Genomic DNA, 27,250 nt, shown 5'->3' with positions numbered 1-27,250 from the left:
CTAAAAATCAAGAGAAAAAGACTCGCAAAAGGTTATTGGCATTGAAACAGACAGGGTCAGTACATGACTATGTCAAGGCATTCTCTTCGATAATGTTGGAAGTGGAGAGAATGGATGATGAGGATTGGTTGTTTTACTTTGACAACGGGTTGCAAGGATGGGCAAACCAAGAACTTATCCGGCATGACCCCGCAACACTAGCTGAGGCGGTTGCGGTTGCAGAGAAACTTGCCGAGCTGAATAGGAATGACCCTACATTTCAAGGCAGACAACAGAAAAATGATCGCAACAACCGAAGGGGCAATCGAAGAAATGACCAAGGACAAAATGCTGGTCAGGGAAACCAGCAGAATCATGGCTGTCAAGATGGCCAAAATAATAATCAGAATTGGAATAACCTTCAAGGTGGTAATTATCGTCGCCGTGACTGTCGTATCTGCCATGGGGATCATTGGCAGGATACATGTCCCAATAGAAACCGCGGTCAAGGGAATGGAGATAACCGCGCACCCCAAGTTGCAAATGCTGTTCAGGGTGAGGAAGAGGATCAACTTGCAGAGGCGCCAACAGTTGGCGCAATGCAGATGATGAATGCAGTAAAGGTCACAACCAGTGTGGAACCGACAGTATGCATAGAACTGGTGTATTTGGAACTTTTGCTCAACGGAAGACTTACCAAGGCATTGGTAGACACGGGTGCCACGCATAATTTCATCTCACGTGAAGAAGCAGAACGGTTGGGATTACAGTGGGAACAAAAAGAGATCCACATGAAAGCGGTTAATTCAGAGGCTAAAGCCATCTATGGCGTTGCTCGGGATGTACCAGTGCGGATCCACAACTGGTCAGGGAGAATCACATTATCAGTCGCACCCATGGATGATTTTAAAGTCATCCTCGGGATGAAATTCTTGAGAAGCAATAAGGCAGTGCCAATGCCCCACCTCAAAGTTGTCAGCTTTGAGAGTAAGAGTCAGCCCTGCATGGTTACTGCGATGACAGGAAAGCCTTGTGAGCGTTTGGTGTCTGCGCTCCAGTTGAAGAGAGACATGAAAAGTGGTGACAAGACTTTTATTGTCACAATCCGTGATACAGATGAGGTAGAAAAAGTCGTGGATGTCCCAGAGGCCTTAGCACCAGTATTAAAGGAGTTCAGTGATGTTATGCCTGCCGAGATGCTGAAGAAGCTACTTCCGAGGCGCGAGGTAGATCATCAGATTGAATTAATACCGGGTGCACGACCACCCGCAATGACTCCTTATCGCATGGCAATTCCTGAGCTGCATGACGTACGTAGACAATTGGATGGTATGCTCAAAGCAGGAATCATCCAACCATCCAAAGCTCCTTTTGGAGCGCCCGTGCTCTTTCAAGCAAAGCACGATGGGTCGAAGCGGTTGTGCGTCGACTATAGGGCACTGAACAAAATGACGGTGAAGAACAAGTACCCGCTTCCTTTGATCGCAGACTTGTTCGATCAACTTGGAAAGGCAAAGGTGTTCTCTAAGTTGGATTTGAGATCGGGCTACTGGCAAGTGAGAGTTGCAGAAGGGGATGAGGCAAAGTTATTTGTGCAAAAAATAATTAAGCATTGGGGAATTCCAGAGAGCATCGTCAGTGATCGTGATGCACGTTTCACTGACAAGTTTTGGCGAGAAGTGTTTCACTTAATGGGGACGAACTTGCATTTCAGCACAAGTTTCCAACCCCAAACCGACGGACAGACAGAGAGAATAAATGACATGCTGGAGGAATACCTGCGACACTTTGTCAGTGCCAACCAAAGGGATTTGGTTGATTTACTTGATGCGGCTCAATTCTGCTACAACCTTCAAAAGAGTGAGTCATCCGGCCATAGTCCATTTGAAGTTGCAACTGGACAACAACCGCAGACTCCGCACTCCCTTGCTGTGCGAGGACGTGGAAAAGCACCTTATGCATACTAGTTTGTCAGGAACTGGCAAGATCAGACAGAGTTGACGAAGGCATATCTAAACAAGGCAACCAAGCACATGAAGAAATGGGCAGATGAGAAGCGTCGCCCAGCAGAATTTCGAGTTGGAGACAAAGTGTTGGCAAAGCTCTTTCCTGACCGCACATTTATCTTTCGGGGCCACCACCGAGGCCTTATTCGCAAGTATGATGGCCCCTTCACCATCATCAAACATGTGGGAAACTTGGCGTACCGGCTGGACTTGCCAACAAACTTTCAAGTGCACCCGGTATTCCATATATGCAACATGAAGTCATTCCACGAAGATGAAAGAGATCCTCGACGGAGCATGCCTCAACGTGCTCCAATCCCGCAGCGAGCACCTTCAACAGTTAGTGTACCAAGCAGAGATCCAGATATCATCCTCAACCATTTCAACAACTATCTAGGGGAAGTCAAAAAGTACTTAGTGCAGTGAAAAGGATTGCCAGAATGTGAAGCCACCTGGGAGAAAGCGAGCAGCATGTTTCAGCATCGACAGCTTGTAGAAGGCTACCATGAACAATTGACGTCGAGGACGGCGCCAACTTAGGCGGGGGAGCGTGTTCCGGACCGCCATATTTTTCACCTTTTTGCTCTAATGTATATACCTCTTTGGCACTCTAGAGTGCCCCACAAGGCCTTACGGCCTAAGTACCCCGTGTATTCGGACCCTCTCTTCCCCTCTTGATGTACTTTGCTTTCAAGTATCTATAAAGAAGCTTTTTGCATCTCTCTCTCTCTTGTGCTTGTGCATACGCGTACTCTTGCTTCCGCTCGTGCGCGTGTGTTGTGCGTTGCTTGTGCGCTTAAAAAGCCTGCCTTTGGTGTGTGATTGCCCGAAGCTACGTCACGGGGGCCTTCGCTTCCCAGCCCGTGACACTACCACTCTACGACACAAATATCATAACCCATAGTGCTCGTTTATACATCCTATGCATTTTCCACTCAATAAAACTTCAACATTGCACTTGTCGCATCCCAACAAGCTTGGTATGTGATAATACCTTTGTCTTTTCTTATATAAATGTGATTGACATCCATAAAAATAGAACCTTGACCACCTAGCCAAGGCCGCTTTTACTATGCCTAGCCCCTTGGAGCTGAGAACCGTTCCAAACAGGCTTCATTAGATGCGAGCTTCCATATAAGAATCTTTTGCTAACTGTTTGACTCACTGCTGAGCTACCATTGTGATGTATCGATGTTGGACAATTATAATGCGACTAAATACAGTGATCATACAACACGACTATGCCTCCGATCATGAGGGCGGTCTCTCTGTGCAAATATATAAAGGAAAAAAGTTATCCGGTTCCAAATATCTTCAAAATTTTACATAATGATGCATGAGACTTATGACTTTTTCGTTCCAATAATATGAAAGTTTGTCATGCTTCTTCTTTATTACCCTTTTATGGTTTAGGTTGCTTCTAGAACTTTCTAAAAGTCATAGGTTTGTGTTATTTTGCTTGATATGAACCATTAAATGACTTTATCATTATTTATTTAATAAAAAACATGTATTTGATTAAGTAGCTCATGTGTTTTTGTTAAGAGATAAAAGGCCAATTATTGCACCACAAATTGTAAGGATGATCAATTAGTTTATAACAAAAAAGAATTGATACTTCGAAACTTGATGAAACATTTATTTCGGTATCATTTGCATTATTTACAAAGAAGGGATTTATTATAAATCTTTTATATGTACAAACAACTTAACCGATTATTTTCTATATTTCGATAAATTCAGGTTTTTAGATATCATTTACATAGTTTGTGTTACGATTCTTCATATTGGGATTTTGGATTTCGAGCATTGTGAATATTTATTTTTTCAATGAACCGAAAATCAAAAGCTAAAAATTTAGCATCATTAAATCTCAACTAGATTGTATATACAGTCGGTTGTTTATATGTTTATATGTTTATATGTGCCAATATTTTCCCACTTGTTTTTCAACATATCGTGATTTTTTCCTCCGGGTTTTTTTTCTCAAAGATAAAACTAGCCACATTGGTAGAGGGTAGGAGTGTCAACGGGTCAGGTTTGGTTTGGATTCAGGTAGAACCAGATTCAAACTTGATTTGAGATATGGTACAGGTCTAATGGGTTCTACCATAAAAGATATCATATTTGGATCCTATAAGGATTACATGAATCAAATTTTCGAATCTTAATCAGAACTCGGGTCGATGTCTGGTATGAAGTTTCACAAACCATACACCGGTCCATATATTAATCGGATCTTTCGGGTCAACCTGGATTCTAAGGTTTTGTATGGGTTGAGTCCAGTCAAACCCGACCCATAGGCACACCTAAAAGAGAGAGAGAGAAGAGAGAGAACTTCTATCTTCCCTTCCCAGCCCCAACCCTAATCTCTATTACGTCTCTATTTGTTTCTCTGCTCCGTATAGAATTTTTTTCCGCCTCCGGCGAAAACGTCTTCATTTTCCGGCGCTCCTTCTCTCTGATGCTCCTGTGGATTCGTAATCTCGTTCCCTAGGTGCGTTCTCTCTATATCTATCTCTCTATCTATTTTTCATCTTCGTGTTCTTCTTCTGCGTTTTCTTGGTCTAAATTTTATCGTTCGCGCTTCTCTGCGCATCGAAATCGCGATTTTGGGCAAGATTTTGCGCCCGTCATTCATCATGAATGATATAATTCTAGCCAATAGTTGGAATTACAGCAGCTGAGACCCACCATTTTTCTTCTCTTTTTCTTGAGATTACTTATCCCTCTTTCTCTCCCATACGTCTCTTGTTGTACTGTGGGGCTGTTTGCCTCTACTGAACGGAGTTTCATCATGGTCTCTCTCTCTCTATCTAGATTTTGTCCTTTTTTTGGTGGGTTTCTGGTGGTTTTATCGATTTAGAGTTAAGGTACACTTGAAATCGTCGTTTTGTTTGGGGATTGTTCTTCCTTTTGCTCTCTCTAAATATTTTTGGGATTTTCTTGGGTGGTTCTTAGTAATTGGAGTGGTACGGGGATTTAGGGTTTGGTTGACGGTACCAATGATTTCTCATATTCTGAAATTGCGCAGATGAAGGTTTCTCGCTAAAGGAGCTCGTCCCGTATCAGTCTGCAGCTTTCCCTTCTGCATCAAGGGCGGAGGTTGGTTTTCTTCTTTTTCTTCGAATGTATTGGGATTCATTCTGCCTGGGATTTATGTTTGGAATTGGAGTTGAATTTGTGGTGATTGTAAGATGTCATTCTTTCAGATTCACCCCTTTCCAAATTTGCATTGTTTGGTGATCACGATGTCACTTTTAAATAATTCATAGGTGAGCTTCTAATACTGTAGGATTTTGGTTGTCATTAGCCCTTGCTTGTGTTCATGTACTGTTGAATTGGCTAGAGCTGTAATGCCCCCAAAATTTCAAACTTGCGAACCTTTCAGCAGGCAAGAGACTAGAAGAAAATCTCTTTCCTTTAAGAGTTTGTTTATGTAATCAGCAGAAGGTAATTCTTTTGTTGAATTTAGAAAGACAAGCTGACAACTTTGGGCACGTTAGCTAAAAGAATAAAACACTTGGAAAAACCACTTTCATTTAAAGAAGTTTCTAAATAGTACAAAATTCGGATATCCAAAGAAAAATTCGTGACAAAACCCAAAAACGTTAAGGACGCGAGCTAAGAGCAGGAAAAAAAAAATCTTGAAGTCATCTTGTCATTGCGCCATCGCCTGTGGTGTACCTAATCATCACCTGTACCCATAAAATGAGTTAGTTTTGCGAAAAACTAGTAGGTGCATAAGAAAGATTACAGAAAACTGAATTAAGAGCATTTAATTCAGCATGCTAAGCAGTTTAAAGCAGATCAACAGTTAAATAGGTAAGCAGTTTAAAACTCGATTGGACAAAACATATATGTGATTAAACTTTTGTCTTCGCAAGAGTTTATATAGAGCCATAAAAAAGGTTTAGCAGAAGACTATAAGAATGCTATCTTCTACTTGATTTGACACAGATGAAGCGACATAATGAAACATTGCTCTAGCTTGTTTTCGTTCCTTGAACGGGTCTCTGTATTTAATCATTATCAGGTCATCGTTTGTCGTTATCACTATTTCTAACAAACTCTTTGTCCTGAACAACCTTAATTTATTCTCATCTCTCAAGGCCTTACGCGGTCACCTGTCACCTGTTATGACTCACTTAAGGCGTCATAATTTCTCAGAAAAACCCACCCTTCCATAGAAGGTCCTAAACATGATCTAAAATCAATAAAGATCTGATTCTCACATCTGAATCCAGCATGTAATCATGCTATAACAGAAAGTCAAATTTATAAATTCATAACTGGTTATCAATATCAATCTCAGAAGATTATCACAACCCACCATAACTTTTTATGGTAATCAAAATTCATAAGTTTCACGCTGGATCACCTGGTCTGGGAAATGTACGACCTCATAAGGAATTACCGCCCTTGATGACATACATGGTCTTGGACAATACACTTCCTCATAGGAGTTCACCGTCTTTGCGGCTACCCGTTATTTGACAGTGTACCTCCTCATAGAGATTCTACTGCTCTAGCCGGATTACCAGATCTTGGTCATACATACTCTCACAGAGAATCCTTTGGGAACCCAGTCCTCAACAAATGCCACATTCAATTAAAATTATTGTGATACACACATCAACACAAATGACCGCTCTCAGGGTCGATAACCACTATTATAATTAACAAGGTCAACGTTGGATCACCTAGTCCAGAAAATGTACGACCTCACAAGGAATTACCGCCCTAGATGGTATACCTGGTCTTGGATAATACACTTTCTCACAGGAGTTCACCGTCTTTGCGGCTACCCGCTCTTGGACTGTGTACATCCTCACAGAGATCTACCACTCTAGTAGGATCACCTGATATTGATCATACACACCCTTGCAGATAATCCTTTGGATATTAGGTCCTTAAGAGGTACCATACTCAGTAATACATGCATCAATACGATCGACTGCTCTGAACAATTGACCGCTCTTGAGGTCAGTAGCCACCTATATGGGCCCAAGCATGTATACCTGCAATATGCATCGTATCACTTCACATAACAAATCAGATCACAAGATCACATATTCCTCCAACAAGGTTTCATGAACCATAATCATATATTGAACTTAAACATTTATCGCATGCTTTTAATATTTCTTATCACGTGGCATTTCAATCACATTATACAGAAGCATTTTACACTACGCATTGCAGCATTACCACAAGGAATATTGCATTCCTCAAATAGGACCTCAAAGCATGTGTAATCAAAGCATGAGTTCTATATATAGGAACACACACATAATATATTATGAATCAACTAAACATCAACGTATGTAACTCCTACGTAGTTCAATAAATTTACATATGATTCAAGTTATATGTGCAAACATTCAGATCATTGCATCATCATAGGCATTCACAATTCTTATATCAAAGCACATCGCATTCAACCTTTCTAGAGTGAAACTCACGCACATATATTCAAGACATTTTAATCAAATATTCATGATACTTATCAATCATGTTATACAGGTATGATATATTCACACAAACAATCATAATGCAATCTTGTGCAATACAACTATGTAGGCGTGATGTGTCATTTACCTACATAAGTGTCATTTACCTACATAAGCATAATAATCATAAGAATCTCGGAGACACCAAAGTCATACGTAATTTCATCGATAAGCTTTTACTTGACAAAAAATACGTACCCAAAACACACGAAAGTCTTATGACCCATCAACCAGTGTGAACAGACTTATGTTTCGATATTAATGGCCTGTGGGTACGCGCAAACGAATCGTAGAAACAATTGAGACTAGTTTGGGCGACTGTTATTCTATGTATCTTCAATAACCCGAATAGTTAGTTGAGTCCGCTCTTAAGGAGACGACTTTTAGTCGAGAGAAGATTTCTCAAAGGCAGTTACTTGGCAATGGATGCATCCAACTTTTGCAGAAGTCCATGGAATTTACCACCTAAGATAATGTCTGGTAGTCCCTTCCCCTAACTCCAATGATTAGGGAGGAGGGATCTTGATGGTTGTTAACAACCTGTCCATTGGAGTTTTTGTATCGATATATCTTCTCCCTTGACAGAAACCAAAGGGCAAATGGGTCCGTTAGGCGTTGCTTAACTAACGACCCATTCTACATGCTCTATTCTTTCAACCACTCAAGCATCTTGCATGTGAAGGCGATCCTATTTTTATGTGTTTACAATATTGTGCATTTAACACTGTTCGAGGTCGTACGACTGTCTCATCCGATTATCGCAATACTAGCGGGCAGGGCACAACTACAAGTACTCTAGGATGAAAGCTATGTCACATGGGTGCAACACTTTCAAAAACCTTGGGTGTGGGGGCGCAGGGGTGCTGAATATATATATATATATATATATATCATTTTTAAAAAAAAAATCCAAAAAATGGACCAAAATGACCCTGGGTGCAGTTGGGTGCATTGACTGCACCCAGGGTCGGGTGCGACACCTGTCTGGCCGAATCCCTGTGACATAGGATGAAAGAGATATAGCTCAATAGGAGCCTCAACAGAAGTGTTTCGCAAAGATGTAATGTTTCTCAAACTTTACTTTTGACATTTATCTTTTGAAGTGCCAACATTTGACATGCGATTTTCTAGAATCTCATTCGCTATCGTGGTATCTACATGGTTCGCATGACTCGATACCGACCTCGATGAACGGGATACAGGTTTCTCAATAGAACCTCCCTCTAAGAAGTTCGCTCAAGCCTCAATTCGGGGTTATCCGAGATATGCCAGATAGACGAACAAAACCAACCAATCACATCCTTTCAAATACTTCGATTTGACCTTTCTTTGATGCTTTTGTGCAGCTCCCTAAATTATCAAGTCTACTTTGCAGGTCTGCTTACTCAAAAAGCCAAGATCTCTGCTAGGGATCCCTCTCTTTAGACGAGGATGTATCGTTAAGCCTCCGACTCAACTCTAATTGCAAGAGGGAGAGTGGTAAATGCCCATTGCATCCTCCACGAGGTTGCCTTTATAGCACATGCAATGAGCGAAAACTTGAGCGTCATCTGTAATGACAAGACAATAACGAAACATTTGCAAAAGCAGGAGCCTGGGCGCAAAGCGCAACGACAAAGTAAAGTCTGTAAGCAAGAGTGCAAACACAAAGCCTGAGCGCAAAGCGCGACCGCAAAGGAAAGACTGAAAGCAGGAATGCGTAAGCGAAGACTAGGCGCAAAGCGCGGTGACAAACGAAAGACATGACAGAAAGTAAAGGACAATGATCGCAAAACTGCGTCCTTAAGTTAAATGCGTACTCGTATAAATATATATATGTGTATGTATATTTATTTAATTGTCCTTTTTAGTTAATTTAACTCAATTTAGTTGTCCAAGTCTTTCGTGCAATCTTCTCCTACCTTGGGGAGTTGCGAGATTGCTGGCTTCTGCGGGTGTAAGCGATGGACGACTCGGGTCGCGGGGCGCGAGCGGCATCCGTCATACGAGCTACAAAAGCGAGACATCAACATGCTATCTCAATCAGAAAGGTAGAGATGACAGGGGCATTGTCGCTGTCCTGACGTGAAAGAAGCAAAGGCAGGGGCAGCGTGCCCCCGACGAACCTGCTTTATGTGCAAGAAACAGGGACAGGGGCTGCGAGCCCCTGCTGACCTGCTGTCAACAAGAACAAGGAGGTAGGGTGTTGCACCCCTGCCTACCGATTGTTCAGACAGAGGTAGGGGTTGCGCCCCTGCCCGACGAAGGCAAGGAGAGAGGCAGGGGCTTCGCCCTTGCCTGTCGGAAAGTATAGAGGCAAGGAGATTCACTCCTGCCTGCCAAAAACTGGCGATGGCAGGGGCGATGCCCCTGCCCTAAAGAAGAGGGTACAGGGAGGGTGCTCAGTCCCTCCCCTACCCAAACCAAGGGAGGAAGGAGTCTCGACCCCTCCCCAGCAAAACAGGGAAGCAGGGAAGGAGCCGACCCCTTCCCTGCGCAATAGACAAGCAGGGAGGGGCTCAACCCCTTCCCCTGTGTAATTGACAAGCAGGGAGGGGCTCAACCCCTCCCTTAATACCAAGGGACTGAGGAGGGGGCTCGACCCCTCCTCCAACGTACTACGAGGGCAGGGAGGGTCAAACCCTCCCCTGCGTAGCTCGAAGGCAGGGAGGACTCGAGCCCTTCCTCGCAACAAACAAAGCTAGCGAGGGTCGAGACCTCCCCTGCCCAACAAAAGGAGACAGGGAGGCCTCAACCCTCCCTGTGGAAAAGAAGAGACGGGGAGAGGTCTCGACCTTCCCTGGTAAAAACAAAAGAGCAGGCAGGGGCCCCAAAACCCCCTGCCAGAATCCTTCTCACAGGCGGCAGGGGTTTTACGCGTGTCGACCTGTTGACAAAGTGGCAGTGGTGAAAACAAAAGGGCAGGCAGGGGCCCCTGCCGAACGGTCATTTGCTGCCATAAAAGACCGACAAGCAGGGGCTTTTGCCCTTGTCGATCGACGGAAGGAAGAAGAACAGAAAAGAAAATAAAAGGGGAAGAGGCGGCAGAGGGGTGCGCACCTGGGCTGCCGACCTTGGGTTTCCAGAAGGGAGCTCGGGTCGGGGTCGCCTGTGTCGATCCCGTTAACAGGAGAGGTGAGGGGTGGTCACCTGAGGGTTGTCGGACAGGATGTCGTCGTCCTCGAAGGCCGCTGCTCGACAAACGCAAGGAGAGAGGAAGAGGGGGTCGGGTACTAAGAGAGAAACAAGAGAGCGAGAGGGGAAAGGGGGAGAGTGCAAAGAAAACGAGAGAGGAAAGAGCTTTCGTATTTGAACCCCCCTGCCTAGGCAGAGAGAGGCGGTGGCCTTGGGTGGAGAGAGAGAGAGAGAGAGAGAGAGAGAGAGAGAGAGAGAGAGAGAGAGAGAGAGAGAGAGAGAGAGAGAGAGAGGTTTCGAGACCCCCTTGCTGCTGCGTGCTTCTATAAGCACGCAGTCGACTAACACCTGACGGATCCGGGTTGAGTCCGGATCCGGCCCGGGTCCAAATAATTTTTTGGTGGGTTTTACAAGAGCTGCCGAATATGATTTTCTCACTGAAGTGAGCTTTATTGAGTTGATCTATTGTGCGACATTTGGCCTGTTGCGTGAGGTGGGTGTTTCAAGAGTGGTTTGGTGCATGTGTTTTTTAGTGTATCACTCCCATTTATGGAACTTGATTATTAAAGCAAAGTGATGTAGCAAGCTTATGGCTGTGTCTGATAAGCATGGCTGCTCATGTACAAATGAACAACCTTGTTTCATTGGCTTTCTAGTTGAGCTATGTTTCTGGCCTAAATATTATGGAGCATTACATCTGGATGTTAGTTGTCAAATTGATTCATTTTGAGCTCATTCAAGCTGCGTGAACAATTATGTTGGAAACTTCAGCATGTCAAGGATGTACACAATGATCTGATGGCCGGACCGCAAACTGAATTTTCTTTTTTGAATAGCAGATTTGCAGTTTTATTTGTAATCTGGACATTTGGTGATTCGGGTTTTTATGGTTACCACCGCATATCTATCTCTTTTAAAACCAAGCTTTTCCTCTTTCCTCAGAAAACAATGTGGGACAGGGGTCTCAGGCAAAGGTAAATGGGTTTTTTCATGGCTGGTATCTTTTGATTAGGCAGCAACTACCAATAGGGTAAATCCCAAGAAGATAGGTTTTCATAGGCAGTCAGTGCCTCTTGTTCTTCTGGAAGATTTTTAATCTTGCTTGGTCAGATTGGGATGTTGATATTGTTGGGATCAACTTAAAGAGGCAGACTTTTTTGTTTGATTGGGCAATGCACAAGGAAAAAAAAAGAAACTTGGTTGCAGCAAAATTAAAAGAATATTGGATAACTCAAAGGATGACCTTTTGATGATTCATTTAAGAATTCAGAGATCTCTTAAGCTATATGCACAAACTTTTGGAGTGGTTTTGACATTATTTAGATGCCACCTTTGGTTGGATTATTAGGAATGTCTATTTGTGTCACTTCACATTCTGTTTCTTGCATATTATATTATTTTCCGTACTGATGATGCCTTCTTGTATACCTCTTAATTGAAAGCATGTTTTTCCTAAAAAAATAGGTTATCTTAATAGTTAATACATGGGTGTATGCATGATTCTATCTACTTGTGTGTAAAAGAAAATGGCCTGAAGGCGATCTGAAATGGATAGGAGCAAATGGAATGGGTCATGAAGTTGAGGCTATGATGACTTCATTGAAGGAGTTAACGTATTGTCAGCCTCTTACTTCTTTTCTGGGTTTTACTTTAGTTCTGTTCTGCTATGATTCTGTATATGCTGTTTCCTTCAATAAAGTCTTTTTTCAAAAAAAAAAAAGTGGTTCAAATCCGAGCTTGATGAAGCTCACTGTTTTCTTGTTCTTCTTGAGAGGTTGTTCAACTTATGTTAAGAGTGATGATTAGATTGGAATTGGTCATAGCCGGATATGAACCTAATCTGAACCATTGCATCCCCAGACCCTTGATACAAGAAAAGAAAAATGAAAGGTTTAGAAAATTTGTGGATTTTCTTGTTATATATCTATTGCATATCATATGACAAAGTTACTATTTTAATCTATCTAATAAGTTTCTAGGTGGATACTTCTTTGATCTTCTTATGTATTGGCATCATGGAGTAAATGGAGAATGACATGAAGAAATCATATTCATATTTCTTGCTTGTTGTTGCTGAATTTTTCTGTCGTTAAATGAAGTTGAAGCCTGCCCTCATCTTCTTGTTTTTTTTTTGGCAATAAAGTTTACGTCCAGAAAGTTGATATGTTGAACGAAGGTAGAGGCTGATTCTGATTAAGCTTCAACCTTTTTTATTTTCATCGTATACAACATATATCAATGTGGTTCTCTCTTAAAAAAAAAGAAGAATGCTGAGTAAATGGTCTTGCTGCCCTTTTGTTAATGGTAGTGCTTGCTGCTCACCGATGGACAATTTTTCCTATGTGTGCATTCAATATTTCACTTTCCTTTGTGTGCAAATTTTTTATAGATTTATGTCTGACAATATCTTATTATCATAATGCAGTTGGTGTTGGAAAATATATGCTTTATTTGTGGCAGAAGTGATTGTTTGTGCCTGTCCTTGAGAAGCTACACTCAAGTCACAGTGCTACATGGCGGGTTTGCTACCTGGGGATCCTTCACATCATGGAATGGCTGATAGCTCACATAGTTTTAGTCATGACAAACTTGAGGAACCTGATCATTCAAGCTCCAATTGGTACTTCTCTAGAAAAGTGATTGAAGAGAACTCACCTTCCAGGAAAGATGGCATTGATGTGAAAAAAGAGACATACTTTCGCAAATCATATTGCACATTTCTTCAGGATTTAGGCATGAGACTTAAAGTGTAAGTTCATAATGGTTATTAGCTTCTTTAGCTTGAAGTTTCATATTTATCTACTGTGCTTTTACTGATTTTTATATTGTCAACTATTGAGAGTTTTTGTTGTATACGAATTCTAAGTCATTGGTCATAGCCAACTCCAAATGAGCTGTTTTAAAAACTTGTTTTGCAAAAATGCATCATTTTGATTTTACTTTAATTTTTCGTTCACTTTTTGTTTTTTTCAACTGGAAAACAAATAGATCATGCTTGCTCTTCTGTTCTATCATTTCATGCTAGGTTTTAGGTGAGTATGATGAACACAAAGACTTAATAACAGCTAAGAATAGAACCAAATTAAACTGTAAATATGAATTAGAATTTTGAAGGACTGGATAAAATTGTTTGATTGTGCTACTTTGTGCTGTTAAAGCGTGACTATAAGGGTTCATGCAGTGGTCCATAAAGGAAAATTCTCTTTTTTCGTCAGTGTATGGGAGATGCTTTTGTGATAACTTACTCCTGGTAGAAAATGATAAATGGAGGAGCCTTTTGTAAGTGAGATAGCATGGAGGGACAAAAAAGTCCATGATGTTTGTATGGATTGCTAGAAGCAAAGATGCTGACAGTGTGGATGAATGCATTGTGGTGTCTAGTTAGTAGTTAAAATAGGATTTTTTCTTGTAGAGATGGGTTATTGGGTTAGGTGCTAAATTTATGAGGTGTGTACATCATTTTGTCATGTTTTTAGAGTATTAAAAAAACTGGAAATGATCAAGGGCTAGATCATTGGTACAAATCTTGATTGGACTCAACTATCCTAAATCTGTAGAGTTCTGTTCATCTATGAGTTATTATATAGGTTAATAAGGGACATATAGACTCCCAAGGAGGTGGGTGCAAGATAAAGAATCTAGAGTCTTTGGGGTTTTTAATAATCACCACTCACAAGGATTTAGTTTGTGAGTCATGGGTTGCCGAGGTGCAAAGGCTGTCGCACATTGGAGTTGGTTCACAAAGGACCATAGGATGCTTGTAAGTTGGAACACAGGTTGTGAAGAATCTGGTAACTGTGCACTTGACACGCTTATGAGTTAGAAAAACCTTTTGGCTTTCTAATTCTGAGTTGCCGGAATGCCATCATACCCATGCATCATCTATAGCCAAAGGGTGAAATCAGTGACTTGGCTTTCAATCAAGTTCATACAAATTTAGATATATGATATTGGTGTACTAGACCAGTATGAGTGGCGGGTTCTTAGTTTAAATATGATCAATGAGATTCTTGGTGGATATTGGTGTACTAGACCAGGGTGATTGGAAGAGATTCTTAGTTTAACTCAAAACCAAGCTCATTTGTGTTATATATTGTCAATGTGATATCTTGTTTGGTATTTTTCTATCATTTAGCCTAAAATAATAGGCCTTTGTTAAAATGTATACATTTATAGTTATATATACATATATGTATATATAACTATATTTATTAATGTTTCTTATATTGGCCCACCAGGGACATTTTGGTATTTTTTCCCATTCTAATAGGGACTGTCCACTAGGGACAGTTTAGTAGTCTTTTCTATATTTTTTTTCTTTTTGTGCATCTTTTTTACATTGTGTAAGGGCATAATGGTCAAATGACCATAGAGCCAAGTCCTCTTAGGGGATTCTTCTCTCTCTTGTATTCTATGCTTATCTTAAACATTTGTGTTCAATAAAGACTGTTTTTTATATTCTTATGTTCTTTAGACTCTTTTGAGTAGTGTATATGCACTTTGTGCATGTGTAATGCCTTATTGCTTTTGTATTGTTCTTATTGGACTTGTAATAGTGTTTGTGCACTCTGTATTTATTATTTCGCATACTTCATTACATGGTATCAGAGCCATAGTTTTCTTGGACTTGTGGATAATCATTATCAAGTGTTCATGGTATCAGAGCCATAGTGCTCTTGGACTTGTGGATAATCATTATCAAGTGTTCAGGTTGCTTGCAGTGACTCTAGTGGAAGTGCTTTTCCACATCTACCTCTTTCTAGCTCTTTCTACTTCCTTCCAAAATGGAGCATGATCACAAGATAGACCTTTCCTTCAAACTTAGTGGCACAAACTACATGATGTGGGCCTCAAAACAATCTTAAAGGCAAGAAGCTTTGGAGATACATAATAGGCACTATTTTCGAGCTTCAATTGGTGCTAACCAAGAATGAAGGAGAACATGTTAAAGCTCTTGAAGGAGATGATCGCGTTAAACCCATTTGTGACTATCAATCCAAAGTAGAAGATTGTGAGAGTAATCATGCAAAAAATCTTGCATGGTTTATGAACAATGTTGCCATTAAAATATGTGCCAACATTGTTAAGTTTAGAAAGGCTAATTGAGCTTGGTCATTTATGAAAGACATGTATACACAAAAGGATCTTGCAAGACAATATTTCTTGCAAGAGAAAATTAGAACTACCAAGCAAAGGGATATGAGTGTTCGTGACTTCTTTAGTGCTTTATCTTTTCTATAGGATGAGTTGACATTCCTTTGAACAAAAATGGGTTGCTATTTGAAGATGTTAAACTAGACCGGAGCAAATGGAGAAAAAATATTTTTTTTCAATTTTTACATGGTTTGCGCCTCGAATATGAACAAGTGAGGTCTTATCTTCTTCATAGATCTTCTCCGTTGCCGAGGTTTCTCAAGAGAAGACACGACTTTGTATGATGAAAGGAGGGGATGAAGTGTTGGCGGTGTCCAAGCCTGACAACAATATGAAAACCTACAAGCCTTCACACTTAGAAGACAAAATAACTATAATGATCATAATAACTATAGTGGTTACAATATCTATAATGATAGTAAAAAAGTTATTTGCCATTATTGTAATGAGCCGGGTCACATCAAACCCGTTTGTCCAAAGTTCAAGAACAAGGTGGCTTACGTTGAAGAATTTACACCCAAGACGGAAGAATCAAGCAAAAGAGGGGACTCTAAAGATACTTTCTTTCGTTCTCAACTATTGGAGGCAACTCCTTGGGTTCTCAATTCCAATAAGATCCCCATGCCTCATTAGCCCATACTGCTCCTGAAAGAATACTTATAGTTAAAAGGGTAAAACCCAAACCAATGACACGATAAGTCCAATGATCCAATCACTGAGTCATTTGATATCTGTGACAATTCTGAGATAGTTATACACATTTCTGTTTGATTTACTACATGAAATATCATTTTTGGGAGTTTAGAACTCGCGTATCCAGATCTTCTGTATCGTGGATCCTACGCTACGAAGACCGAAGCTGCTCCTAGTTTACTTTCTGTTGGAGAAAGACTAGGAGTTTGAAATGAATGTCCCATACATTTTAAGTTTATTTTGAAAGAGATTTTTGCAAAATCAAGGTGAGTACCTTTTATTTCTGTAAAATTTTTTGTTTACAATGTTGCATGTGGATTTCAATATTTCATATGCATGAGCAGAACTTGTTGTTTAAGAGTTCTTTGGAGGGTAAGTTGGATGCCAAGTGCTGTGAAACTAAGGTGCTTTATTAGGAAAGCAAAAAAGAATTTGGGAGTTTGTAGGAGCTCTATATGTTATTGGGCATGGTTGGGATTTGATAAAATCTTTTTCTTGTCATCCACTACTCTCTTGAACAATTGGACCTTTTCAAGGTTCTTTATTCCTAATTGTGATTTTCAGCTTGTTTTCTGTGATTACTTCATGATTTCTTGTGGTTTGACAAATTCTTTATTGTCCCAGTTTTGTTGGAAGCCTCTCTTTTTTTTTAATTATTTTATTCCAACGGCCTATTCTAACTTTTTTTCTTTTTTGGGGCCATAATGTAATCAGAAAAATTATGATATTAGCATGTTCTGATGATGTTAAAAGAACAAATCATTCTTATTGGTGATATAAATAAGATTTAAGAACCGGAACTGTGACCATTCTTTTGGAAAGGGCATTTTGAAGCAGGTTAGTGGTAACAAAGTTGTAGTCTGGACAAAATTTTCAAACTTTTAATGTGTATCTTGTGCTGTGGAGGATTATTGGATAGGAAGATAATCTTAATAACATAGAATAAAGGATCTGCTAGCTTTGTTTCTCACCTTGCAGATATTTCCATCCTGGTAGCGTGAAAAACACTTTGGATTGATCTGGAATAAAACATACCTTGATTTTATCACAGAGAACTGAATATTGCATAAAATAAAGTAAGCTGGTACTTGTTTTAGTTGGTTGATTTATTGATTCACATCCCAAAGAAGATAAGACCATGCTTGCCAATGGGATTGAAGGATTCTTCCATAATTCACCTGCACTGTATTCTTATAAGCTGATGCATGGTTAGTTCTTGCTGTTTGCCCTGCTAAGATATTTAACTGTGTGGAATATAAGATAATTTAACTGTGAAGAGGCATCTCTCTCATATCTAACTTCCACATAAATCCTGATACAGCACCTGGTTACTGTGTTATAAATGGTATTGGAACTCTAGATATTTTGTTGGCTTGAGTTATTTTGGGTTCCTAAAGTGTATTCTCTTTGATTTATTGGTTTGTGGTTACCTGGAACGTTGTTGACTTCTTATTACTTGAGTCTATCCCAATCTTTTGTGTTAAATTTTACCGTTGAATGATAGCTAATCGTGTTTGATATACTAGTCCTTTGTTGTATTGGTGTTTCGTATTGATTCTTTTCCTAATTATGTCATTTTTATGTGATTTTCTGCCATTTTTTTGTTGAACTTTGTCATTTCTTTGTTGACTTATTATTACTTGAGTCGATCTCAATCTTTTGTGTTAAATTTTACTGTTGAATGAGAGCTAATCGTGTTTGATATACTAGTCCTTTGTTGTATTGGTGTTTCGTATTGATTTTATTCCTAATTATGTCATTTTATGTGCTTTTCTGCCATTTTTTGTTGAACGTTGTTGTTTCTTTATTTCTTTCTATATTTCATTTTATTTGAGGATGGTTTCAGTTTTTCTTCAGAAGGTAATTTTTCTTGCTATAATAAGGTCACGAGGATGACTGTCTGTGTGATCTCATCCTTTCCCATTGTTGTTATTTCTCCTTTAATTAATTAAATTTTTACTATTTATTTATTTTTAGTTATCTTTAATGCAGGCCTCAAGTAACAATAGCAACAGCAATAATATTCTGCCACCGTTTTTTCCATTGCCAATCACATGCAAAAAACGATCGGAGGGTGAGTTTTCTCCTTGTTTTTTTTCCGTGTTTGATAAGTTTATATTTTTGAAATAATATGTTTCTCTGCTTAGGTGATTGGTGAACTTCTGTATGATTTATGCAATGCACACATTGCTGCTAGTTATACCAGCTTTCCTTTTCATGATGAGCTTAAGGGAAGTTTTATTGATGAATTGAACTTTAAGAAATGCAATGCATGAACATTAACTTGTGATTGGAAGCAGCCAATCTGCTATGTCCTAATCCGAAGTCATAGTAATACCAGAATTCGGGCCATGGCACTCAATTGCAATGCTCTTTGAATGTTCAAGTGATATGGAGAAATATGGAGAATTGGTCTTTTGAAAGTTTTTGTAGACTAGCATATAGGTCAGGTCGAATTCTCACTCCATGTTAGCAGAGCCTTGAAGCCTTTCCACGTTTCTGAGCTCTGGTGTTCCACATCTTATAACTTCTTAGAAGTGTGCCCTTGAATGCAGTAGGCTTAAAATGCAAAGGGAGACAATAGTGCACAATATGGAGATGGTGGCTACTGCAGACTTCATGTTAGATTTGGTTTGAGTGAAATATGAGACTTTGTGAAGGAAAATCAAAACCAATTCTCATGTTTTATTTACATGTTCACAGTGAAATTCTTATTTGGGCCAAGCTGAAATGGCCACATTGGGATCTTGATTGGATAACACAAGGTTTTATATCATGGGGGTTGATTACTTGTGTCAATTTAATTGGTTTTCCTTTTATTTTTCTAGGCCAACTGCCAGTCACCTTATTATTTATTTTCTTCCTTTTTTGTTTAATAATATTACCGTTTTTTTCATTCAAAACACAAATATTATTATTTTTTGATTTCCATTCAAAACACAAATCAGAAGGCTTAAATATACCACATTGTCTGTCTAGACCACTAAGTTGCAACAAATGTATTCAGCTGGTAATCACATTTTGTTCACAAGGTAAACACTTGCTCACGAGTAATTGTTGCTGGAGATTCCTTTCTTTTGATAGCCAATCTGGAAACTAAGATACCTCAATGGGACTTAAATTTAAGCAGCTGTACCTAAATGGAACATTCATTTAATGGTCTTGATTAATGAGATAGTTGAAGCTTAGAGCCCCATCAATTGTCTTTTGTGAAGATGTTCATAAGGTTTGACGCCAAAAAATGGTTACTATGGGCTTGGAAGCCCAATTATAGTGTGCTGTTAAATTGATTTTTAGCAGCTCATCTCTGGACATCAACATTTGTCGCGAGTAAACTCTTTACTTTGTTTTCTGAAATACTCCCAAGGAATTTGATTGACCACAAGTCACTATGTATGCACCCACCACCCTATTTATTTTGAATAGGAGACTTCAGATTGATTTGCTTATTTCAGTTTCTGGCCACATCACTTTATCCATCTTTGCAATGTTGAAAGAGCCCAACGTTTTGATGCCAGAGCTGAACCATAACCCTTTAGTGTACTCATCAAGTCGAGTTTACTTGATGATTCCTTCTTACTTCCTCAACTGCTCCCTGTGGAAGGGGAAGCCTAAGAATGAAAGTCTTTTCTTTTAATGAATAATTTTTGCTGGAATTAAGTGGCTGGGCATTAAAGTAACGCAGGTATTCTGATTGATAGTGTGATATCCCAAAATCCATTTCTCTTCCCTCCAATGACGTTGATATTCTATCTTTCTCTGTGCAGTCACTGGAAACCTTTACAAAATATTTTTTTGTCAATAATTTGATTGAGGGCAACTTCTGGAAGAAACCTCTTAACATGTTAAAGGTTGCTCCTTTTGCCTTGAAATTGTCTTATATCATATCATGACTATTCAGCCTATAGTTACTAGGTATTTTGACACTACGGGTTATGCTCTAGCACACTGCCAGCCAGATAGAAGCACGCTCCCTTGAATTATTTACTTAATGAACAAATTATTATTTTGTTTTACATCTAATTTTCAAAGATAATAATCCAAAAATTGGGAGTCAAGATGAAATTACTATTTTGTTAGTAATAATCCAAATTACTATTTTATTTTACATCTAGTTTCTGGCCACATCACTTTATCCATCCTTGCAATGTTGAAAGGGCCCAACCTTTTGCTGCCAGAGCTGAACCATAGCACTTTAGTATTCTCGTCTAGTCAAGTTTACTTGATGATTCCTTCTTACTTCCCCAACTTCTCCCTGTGGAAGGGGAAGGCTAAGAATCAAAGTCTTTTCTTTTAATGGATATTTTTTGCTGGAATTAAGTGGCTGGTCCCTAAAGTAAGGGGTATTCTGATTGATAGTGTGATATCCCAAAATCCATTTCTCTTCCTTCCAATGACGTTGATATTCTATCTTTCTCCATGCAGTCACTGGAAACCTTTACAAAATATTTTTTTGTCAATAACTTGATTGAGAGCAACTTCTGGAAGAAACCTCTTAGCATGTTAAAAGCTGCTCCTTTTTCCCGTCTTATATCATATTATGACTATTCAGCCTATAGTCACTGGATATTTTGACACTACGGGTTATGCTCTGGCACACTGCCAGCCAGATAGAAGCATGCTCCCTTGAATTATTTACATAATGAACAAATTACTATTTTATTTTACATATAATCTTCAAAGATAATAATCCAAAAACTGGGATTATGAAATCACTTCAAGATGATTTTTAGTAAGACGGATTATGTGTATCTGCACTTCCAATGCAAATGCTCTTTTGTGTTTTCTTCTACAATTTTCTTCCGATTCTGCAAGTGCTTTTGTTCCCTGCCTGCACCCACTCCTGTTGTTTGTAATTCAGAGATAAACCTCTTATTGCTTTATGTGTTATTAGGTTAGCATATTTCTGAAAATGGTGCTTTCTCCAATACCAAATCTCTTGTCACGTTGCAGGTTTCTGAGTGAGTTTGTCCAAGATTTAGCTGTTTGTTAGGAAACTGTACTTGGGCACTTATAATGAGTCTAAGGGCTTCAACAACTATATTAAATGGAAGGTTGCAGGATGGGTTATCTTGACTGAGATTGTTTGGGTGTCTATTGTAGCTCCTGAGATATCATCATCTGTAAAGGTGGTTGCCAAAAAATCATTCTATAGAAGCGATAGAGGAGTCTCCTATCTACATCTAGGAAAGGCCTTAGGTTCTGCCTTTAGCAGAAAAGAGTCTTGCCTTCTTTTTTTTTTCCTTTTCAGATTTATGGTTGCTATTTTTACTTAATTCCTCTGCAATAAGCTTGTCTTAACTTGTTTTCTGAGTGAAGCTATTTTTGAGTATTTGGAATTGTTTGTGCTCCTCTCTGTTATTAGATGCAACTATGAAATGCAGGCAATGGCTTGTGATGCATTCTGCGGGGATTGCATTATCATGGTATTGTAGGAAGCCTTTTCAGTTAGCTTTTCTAATTTTGAGTTTTTTACAAGGTTGTGACAATTTTGAAACCTGTTGTACATAAGGCAATAAAACGACATTAGCCTATACATCAAGATGTACATGAAAAGTATCAATATTTTAACCACCATTATGGTTAAGTAATCTGGATGATTTTTCAACTGGAGCAAATTACTTTGGAAATGTGGATTGACACAATAGTTTTGTGATATCAAATTTCACACTATGAAGTTCAGTTCTGGGATTTTTGGTTGTTTATTCACCGTTTCTCAAAGAACATTTCAATTTTCAACAGATTGTCAAGTCCTATTTTCTACCTTTCTGCTATGATATCTGCTGTTGGTCTAGAGTGCATTCCTTTTGATTACTTAAGCTTGTTGTTTTGGCTTATAACTGTTTGTTGTTTGATCTAATATGTATGGCTGCTTGGTGATGGAAATGCATCACTGAACTCAACAGATTACTGCCTGTGAATGCTCTTATTCTCGTCTATTGTGAGTTCCAAGAAAGCAGAATCAGAATGTGTACTGGAGATCTATGTGATTGACTGGCAAGCGTTATATAGTGAGTGCACATGGCACAGACTGTTATGTGCATTTTAGTATTTGATGTGTCTATGCTAGCCTTCAAAGGATTCAGAACTTTGTTAGCTAGAATGTTGTATCAAGAGACTCAAGACATAGACAACTAGTTTGCCAACATGCTGCAAGTTGTAGTTTGACATTTATATGTCTACAAGTAGTTTGTGTAGGATTCAGATGTCATTTATATATTCTATTTGAGGATTTTACAATATGCTAGAATTCTTTCGAGGACCCTGCCTGCTCCACTCTTATTTGCTAATAAAGAGGTGTCGTTGTGCAACTGGATTTAAAACATGAAATTGTGCCTTTTATGTTTAGAAAGAGATTTGGTTTGGTAAGTTGCTGAAATCATTACAGCTGCAGAATGACTACTAGCATTTATTGATCTAGGAAGGTACTTTAAAGATTAGCTAACATCTGCTACAGACCATTGCAACAGTTTGTATGTTCCTGGCTGGGAAGGTGGAAGAAACTCCCCGGCCACTAAAGGATGTCATTCTTGTCTCTTATGAAATTATCCACAAGAAGGATCCTGCTGCTATCCAAAGAATTAAGCAGAAAGTATGCTTTGCTTATAATTTTTACCTAGTTCATGTTTAATGTTGTCTGGTTTCACTTTTGTGCATGATTATTTATCCATGTGCATTTCTTTGGTTGCAATCTTCAGGAAGTCTATGAGCAACAAAAGGAGCTTATCTTACTCGGGGAGCGTGTTGTCCTTGCTACACTTGGGTTTGATCTTAATGTTCACCACCCGTACAAGCCCCTAGTTGAAGCTATAAAGAAATTCAAGGTGGCACAAAATGCTCTTGCACAAGTTGCATGGAATTTTGTGAATGATGGGTACGTTATTTCTTCATTCTGTTTCTAATTCGCACTGAGGATTAAGAAGACTTTATTCCCTTGAGTATTTTACCCAGTCGGAAGGGGTATGCAGGCTGCGGACATCCCTGTGCCTGCAGTTTAAACCCCATCATATTGCCGCTGGTGCCATTTTCCTTGCTGCTAAGTTTCTCAAGGTGAAGCTGCCATCTGATGGCGAGAAGTTCTGGTGGCAGGAATTTGATGTAACCCCCCGACAATTGGAAGGTTTTTTGTCTTATTTGAAATCCCTTTTTATTACAAGAACTAGGTTGATGCTTGCCTTCTCATCGACATATCATTCCTCTCTTAACAGAGGTTAGCAATCAAATGCTGGAACTGTATGAACAAAATCGAGCTGTTCCACCTTCACATGGTAGTGAAGTAGATGGTGGGAGTGTGAGTGGTACAGCAAACAATCAGGCACCAGCAAAGGCTCCACAACTTATCGAAGATGCACATGGCCACCCTCAAACTGCTACTACAGCTTCTGTAAGCCAACCAGAGCAGACAGCTTTGCGAGAAGATGCTGTCAACAAATATGGGGCTCAAGCCAAGCAAGGTGCACCATCTTCTCGGCCTGACAACCAAGTTGGACTTCAACGAGGCAATCAAGGCCAGCATACTGATCAAGGAAACGTTGGAGCAAGAACAGGAGCTCCGGATAACAAATTTGATGACCGCAAGGATCGTTGGCATCATGATACAGAACCATTTTTAGGAGGCCGGGATCAAGAAAATATGACTGAGACACACCATAAGTCCAAGTTTGGAGAGGAGAGGCCCATGGAAGAAACAGAAAAGTGGGATGTATCTGACCGGAGGGAGTGGAGAGATGAGGATGCTATCTATAGGACCAGCAATGGCATTCAAGAAACTGGCAGTGAAGGCAAGAGAGGCTATTCTGCCCCTGAAGCTATTCACAAGATTGACAAGGACAAGGTGAAGGCAGCTCTTGAGAAACGACGAAAATCCAGAGTTGAGGTCAATGATTCAAGGCCTGCAGCAATTAGGAAAGCAGATGTCGTGGATGAGGATGATCTCATCGAGAGGGAACTTGAAAGTGGAGTTGAGTTGGCGGCAGAGGCTGAGAAGATCAAACAGGAGAGAAGGCAGAGCTGGTCTAAATCATCATATAGAATGGATCAAGAAAATTCCATGCCACATAGGGGCCATGAGGGTTTTGGCGATAGGGGAAGCAAGAGAGTTTCAGTGGTGGATGAGCAGTCACAGATAAGGAAGAGATCAAGGTCTTGGGACTCTGAAGATTTGAATGGTAAGGATCATTCATCAGAACAAGCAGTCACCGAGGAAGGGGAGTTACCAGAGATTGGGGCACAGGAAGTCCATTCACCAAAAGCTGGCAATCGGAGCCCTCCACCAAGAGGTGAGAAAACTAGAAGCCCCTACGATTCATGGGAACAGAAGGGGCATCCAGACACAAAAATCAGAAACCATTATGTGCAGAATTCTCTTGGTTATCATCACCATGACCCGCATAAAGAACTTGTAGGAAGAGGACGACATGATTATATTGACAAGGAGCACAAACGGCACAGGTCAGAGAATCCTATTTAGAGTGCCATGCCCAACTGACTTGAGGACCCGACATCTTTGTTCTGCTGCTTGGGAAGGGAATTGAAATTTTCAAAACCAGATTGGTTCCTCTAATGGAGAACCTAGTACGACTTCATGGTAAAGGGATGGATACACTGTCAAACTAGGTGCATTATTTTTATAAGAACACTCCGGTTCCATTGAGACGGGACCTGGTTACACTAAGTTGAAAGAAATACAGTTGCGGGTTTTCTTGGTGAGTGCTTCGTGTCACCATGTTCCTATATCTTGTTTCTAAGGTTATGATCTGATTATAGTAGATTGGATAAACTTGGATGTTGTAATTGTTGGTTCGAAGTTTGAAAGCTTAAAAAGAAAAAAATTGTTTATCCAGAAATTGCTTGTAAAATTTTTTAAAAATTTCTGTTGAATACCTTGATACACTGATATCTTATTTTATCGATCTGTTCGTCTTTTATATATCCAATTATTAAACAATGTCATGTTACAGTGAATCATTTTGTTTTAAAAAAATAGATATAAACGCATTTAATCTTAGATTCGATGCATGTCTTTATTTCTGTTTTCATTCCCATTTCAACCAAAGGGGGGATGCATGTGTTTTGTAATTTGATAGTAGTGTGATTGGATCGAGGTTTGAGGGTATTGGAGGATATTCAGCTAATAAGGAAATATGATCACCTGTACACCATATATTATGTTTATGCCCAGTGCTTATGAGTTTATCTGATTGCTGTCTCCTAATGCTAAGGTTTGATCAACCAACACGCCTGGATCTCAGCTTAAGCAATCAAAGGTGCACCGATTTTTAATGCTTGTCAACCATCTTAGCAAGTCGCAAACAAGTTTATGTAATAATTCCGAGTGCTGATAGTGTGATTAGCCTTGACAACCAGCCCCAATAGTCATTAACTCACCTGCAACTACTAGGCTCTGCTCATCTGGTGGGGGTAACTTGTGAATGTTGCCAAGTTGATGGGATGTCACAAGTTCGAAACCCATGGGTGGCATCCTCTGCAAGGTCGAAGCTGGGTTTACTCTCTGGTGGGCAGGGGGGGACCTCAAGGGTTTTACCAACCGGTAGCCATCCAATGTGTGCTCTGGTGATGGTTTTTTTTTCGTTGGGTTATCCAAAAAAAAATCCTATCGAGGTAAAAAATCTGCTAATATTTCAATTTGATGATTCGTTAGCACACTGAAGGCAGGGTTGACGGGCCAATTATGAGACCCAAATGTGCTTGCAATTGCTGAACTGAGCTCAGTCTTGGTTCATTTATGAGCCATACTTGCAGGGTTTGATGCATCCTACGACGAATTTTTATTTCATCTGTGTAAGGTAAAAACCTGTTCAAGCGGCGTACTTACAGATGGGCAAGAAGACTGGAGATTTTATGTGGTTGGACACTACAAATAACATGAAATCCCACCAAGAGCCATCCATCTAGTGATGTAAACAGTTTGGATTTGGATTGGATGTGGCCAAATGTCATATTCGACCAATCAGATGTTGGCTAAACGGTTTCAAATTTGGATTTGGTTTCGAACGGTGAAAAGCTCATACCAGATCCGCTTTTTTATATGTTTAAACAGATTCAGATATTTGTTGGATTCAGTAGAAAAAAATCAAACCCATATCTGGATCCAATTATAATTGGATATGGTTTTGGCTTACCAAATGCAACTAAATGGAATCAAATTCAGTGGGATGTCAGATAAAATCTGATTCATTGACATCCCTACATCCATCCGAATGACATTGTGCTATGTAGATGAAAATGGGTGGGATATGAGTCAGGTCATACTTGGCCTCACAATGGATCTGATTTTTGAAAAATGGCAAGAAGTTTATAACCATAGCTAACTCAAATCTCATTGTAGAGTCCAGTTGTGAGACGGGATCCATTAAAAATGCGTAATACCTAATCAATTTCATGTGAAAAAGGCAAGACGAGCATATCCAATCATATTTGTTTACTCATTTTTGTTTGAGATCTGATCAAATCCGAGCATATTTATTCCAACTCTGACTCGGATTTGGAGCACTTGGAGGACATTTTCCTTGACGGTAAGTAACCCTTCCATCTGCATTTGGGGCTTACTCATCTGTCTCTCACTGAATGTTTGCTGGTTACGACAATTCCACAGATACCATGTCATTACCTTAAAAATTCTTTCCCAACACCATGTCTCTTCTTTGTCAGCGAACTTAATCTTGCACCAGGACTTTAGGTCTTCTTTGATATTTCCAGTTGAGAACCATTTAACCCCAAATAAATCAGTGATGTTTCTCCATAAAGCTCTGCTGAATTCACACCTAAAAA

General features: G+C 39.6%; 1 protein-coding gene across 3 annotated transcripts; it reads left to right on the top strand.

Annotated features, from left to right (window-relative positions):
* Positions 1-4,337: 4,337 nt before the first annotated feature.
* On the top strand, positions 4,338-25,388 carry LOC149830550 (cyclin-T1-3-like). 3 transcript variants are annotated; one of them, XM_090016603.1, is made up of 8 exons: positions 4,338-4,482; positions 5,020-5,090; positions 13,038-13,361; positions 18,452-18,533; positions 22,917-23,051; positions 23,158-23,333; positions 23,428-23,579; positions 23,668-25,388. In XM_090016603.1, the coding sequence occupies exons 3-8, from the start codon at positions 13,126-13,128 to the stop codon at positions 24,927-24,929; spliced, it is 2,043 nt and encodes a 680-aa protein (XP_089872729.1). In that variant the 5' UTR covers positions 4,338-4,482; positions 5,020-5,090; positions 13,038-13,125; the 3' UTR covers positions 24,930-25,388. The 3 variants fall into 3 exon arrangements, with proteins under 3 accessions (XP_089872729.1, XP_089872730.1, XP_089872731.1); XM_090016604.1 differs by lacking the exon at positions 5,020-5,090; XM_090016605.1 differs by lacking the exon at positions 22,917-23,051.
* The last annotated feature ends 1,862 nt before the right edge of the window (positions 25,389-27,250 follow it).

Source organism: Nuphar pumila, chromosome 8 (genome assembly GCF_984573655.1).
Source record: "Nuphar pumila chromosome 8, dmNupPumi1.hap1.1, whole genome shotgun sequence".
Lineage (NCBI taxonomy): Eukaryota > Viridiplantae > Streptophyta > Magnoliopsida > Nymphaeales > Nymphaeaceae > Nuphar > Nuphar pumila.
Note: the sequence above shows the minus strand (reverse complement) of the source record. Positions and strands in the feature narration are given on the sequence as shown.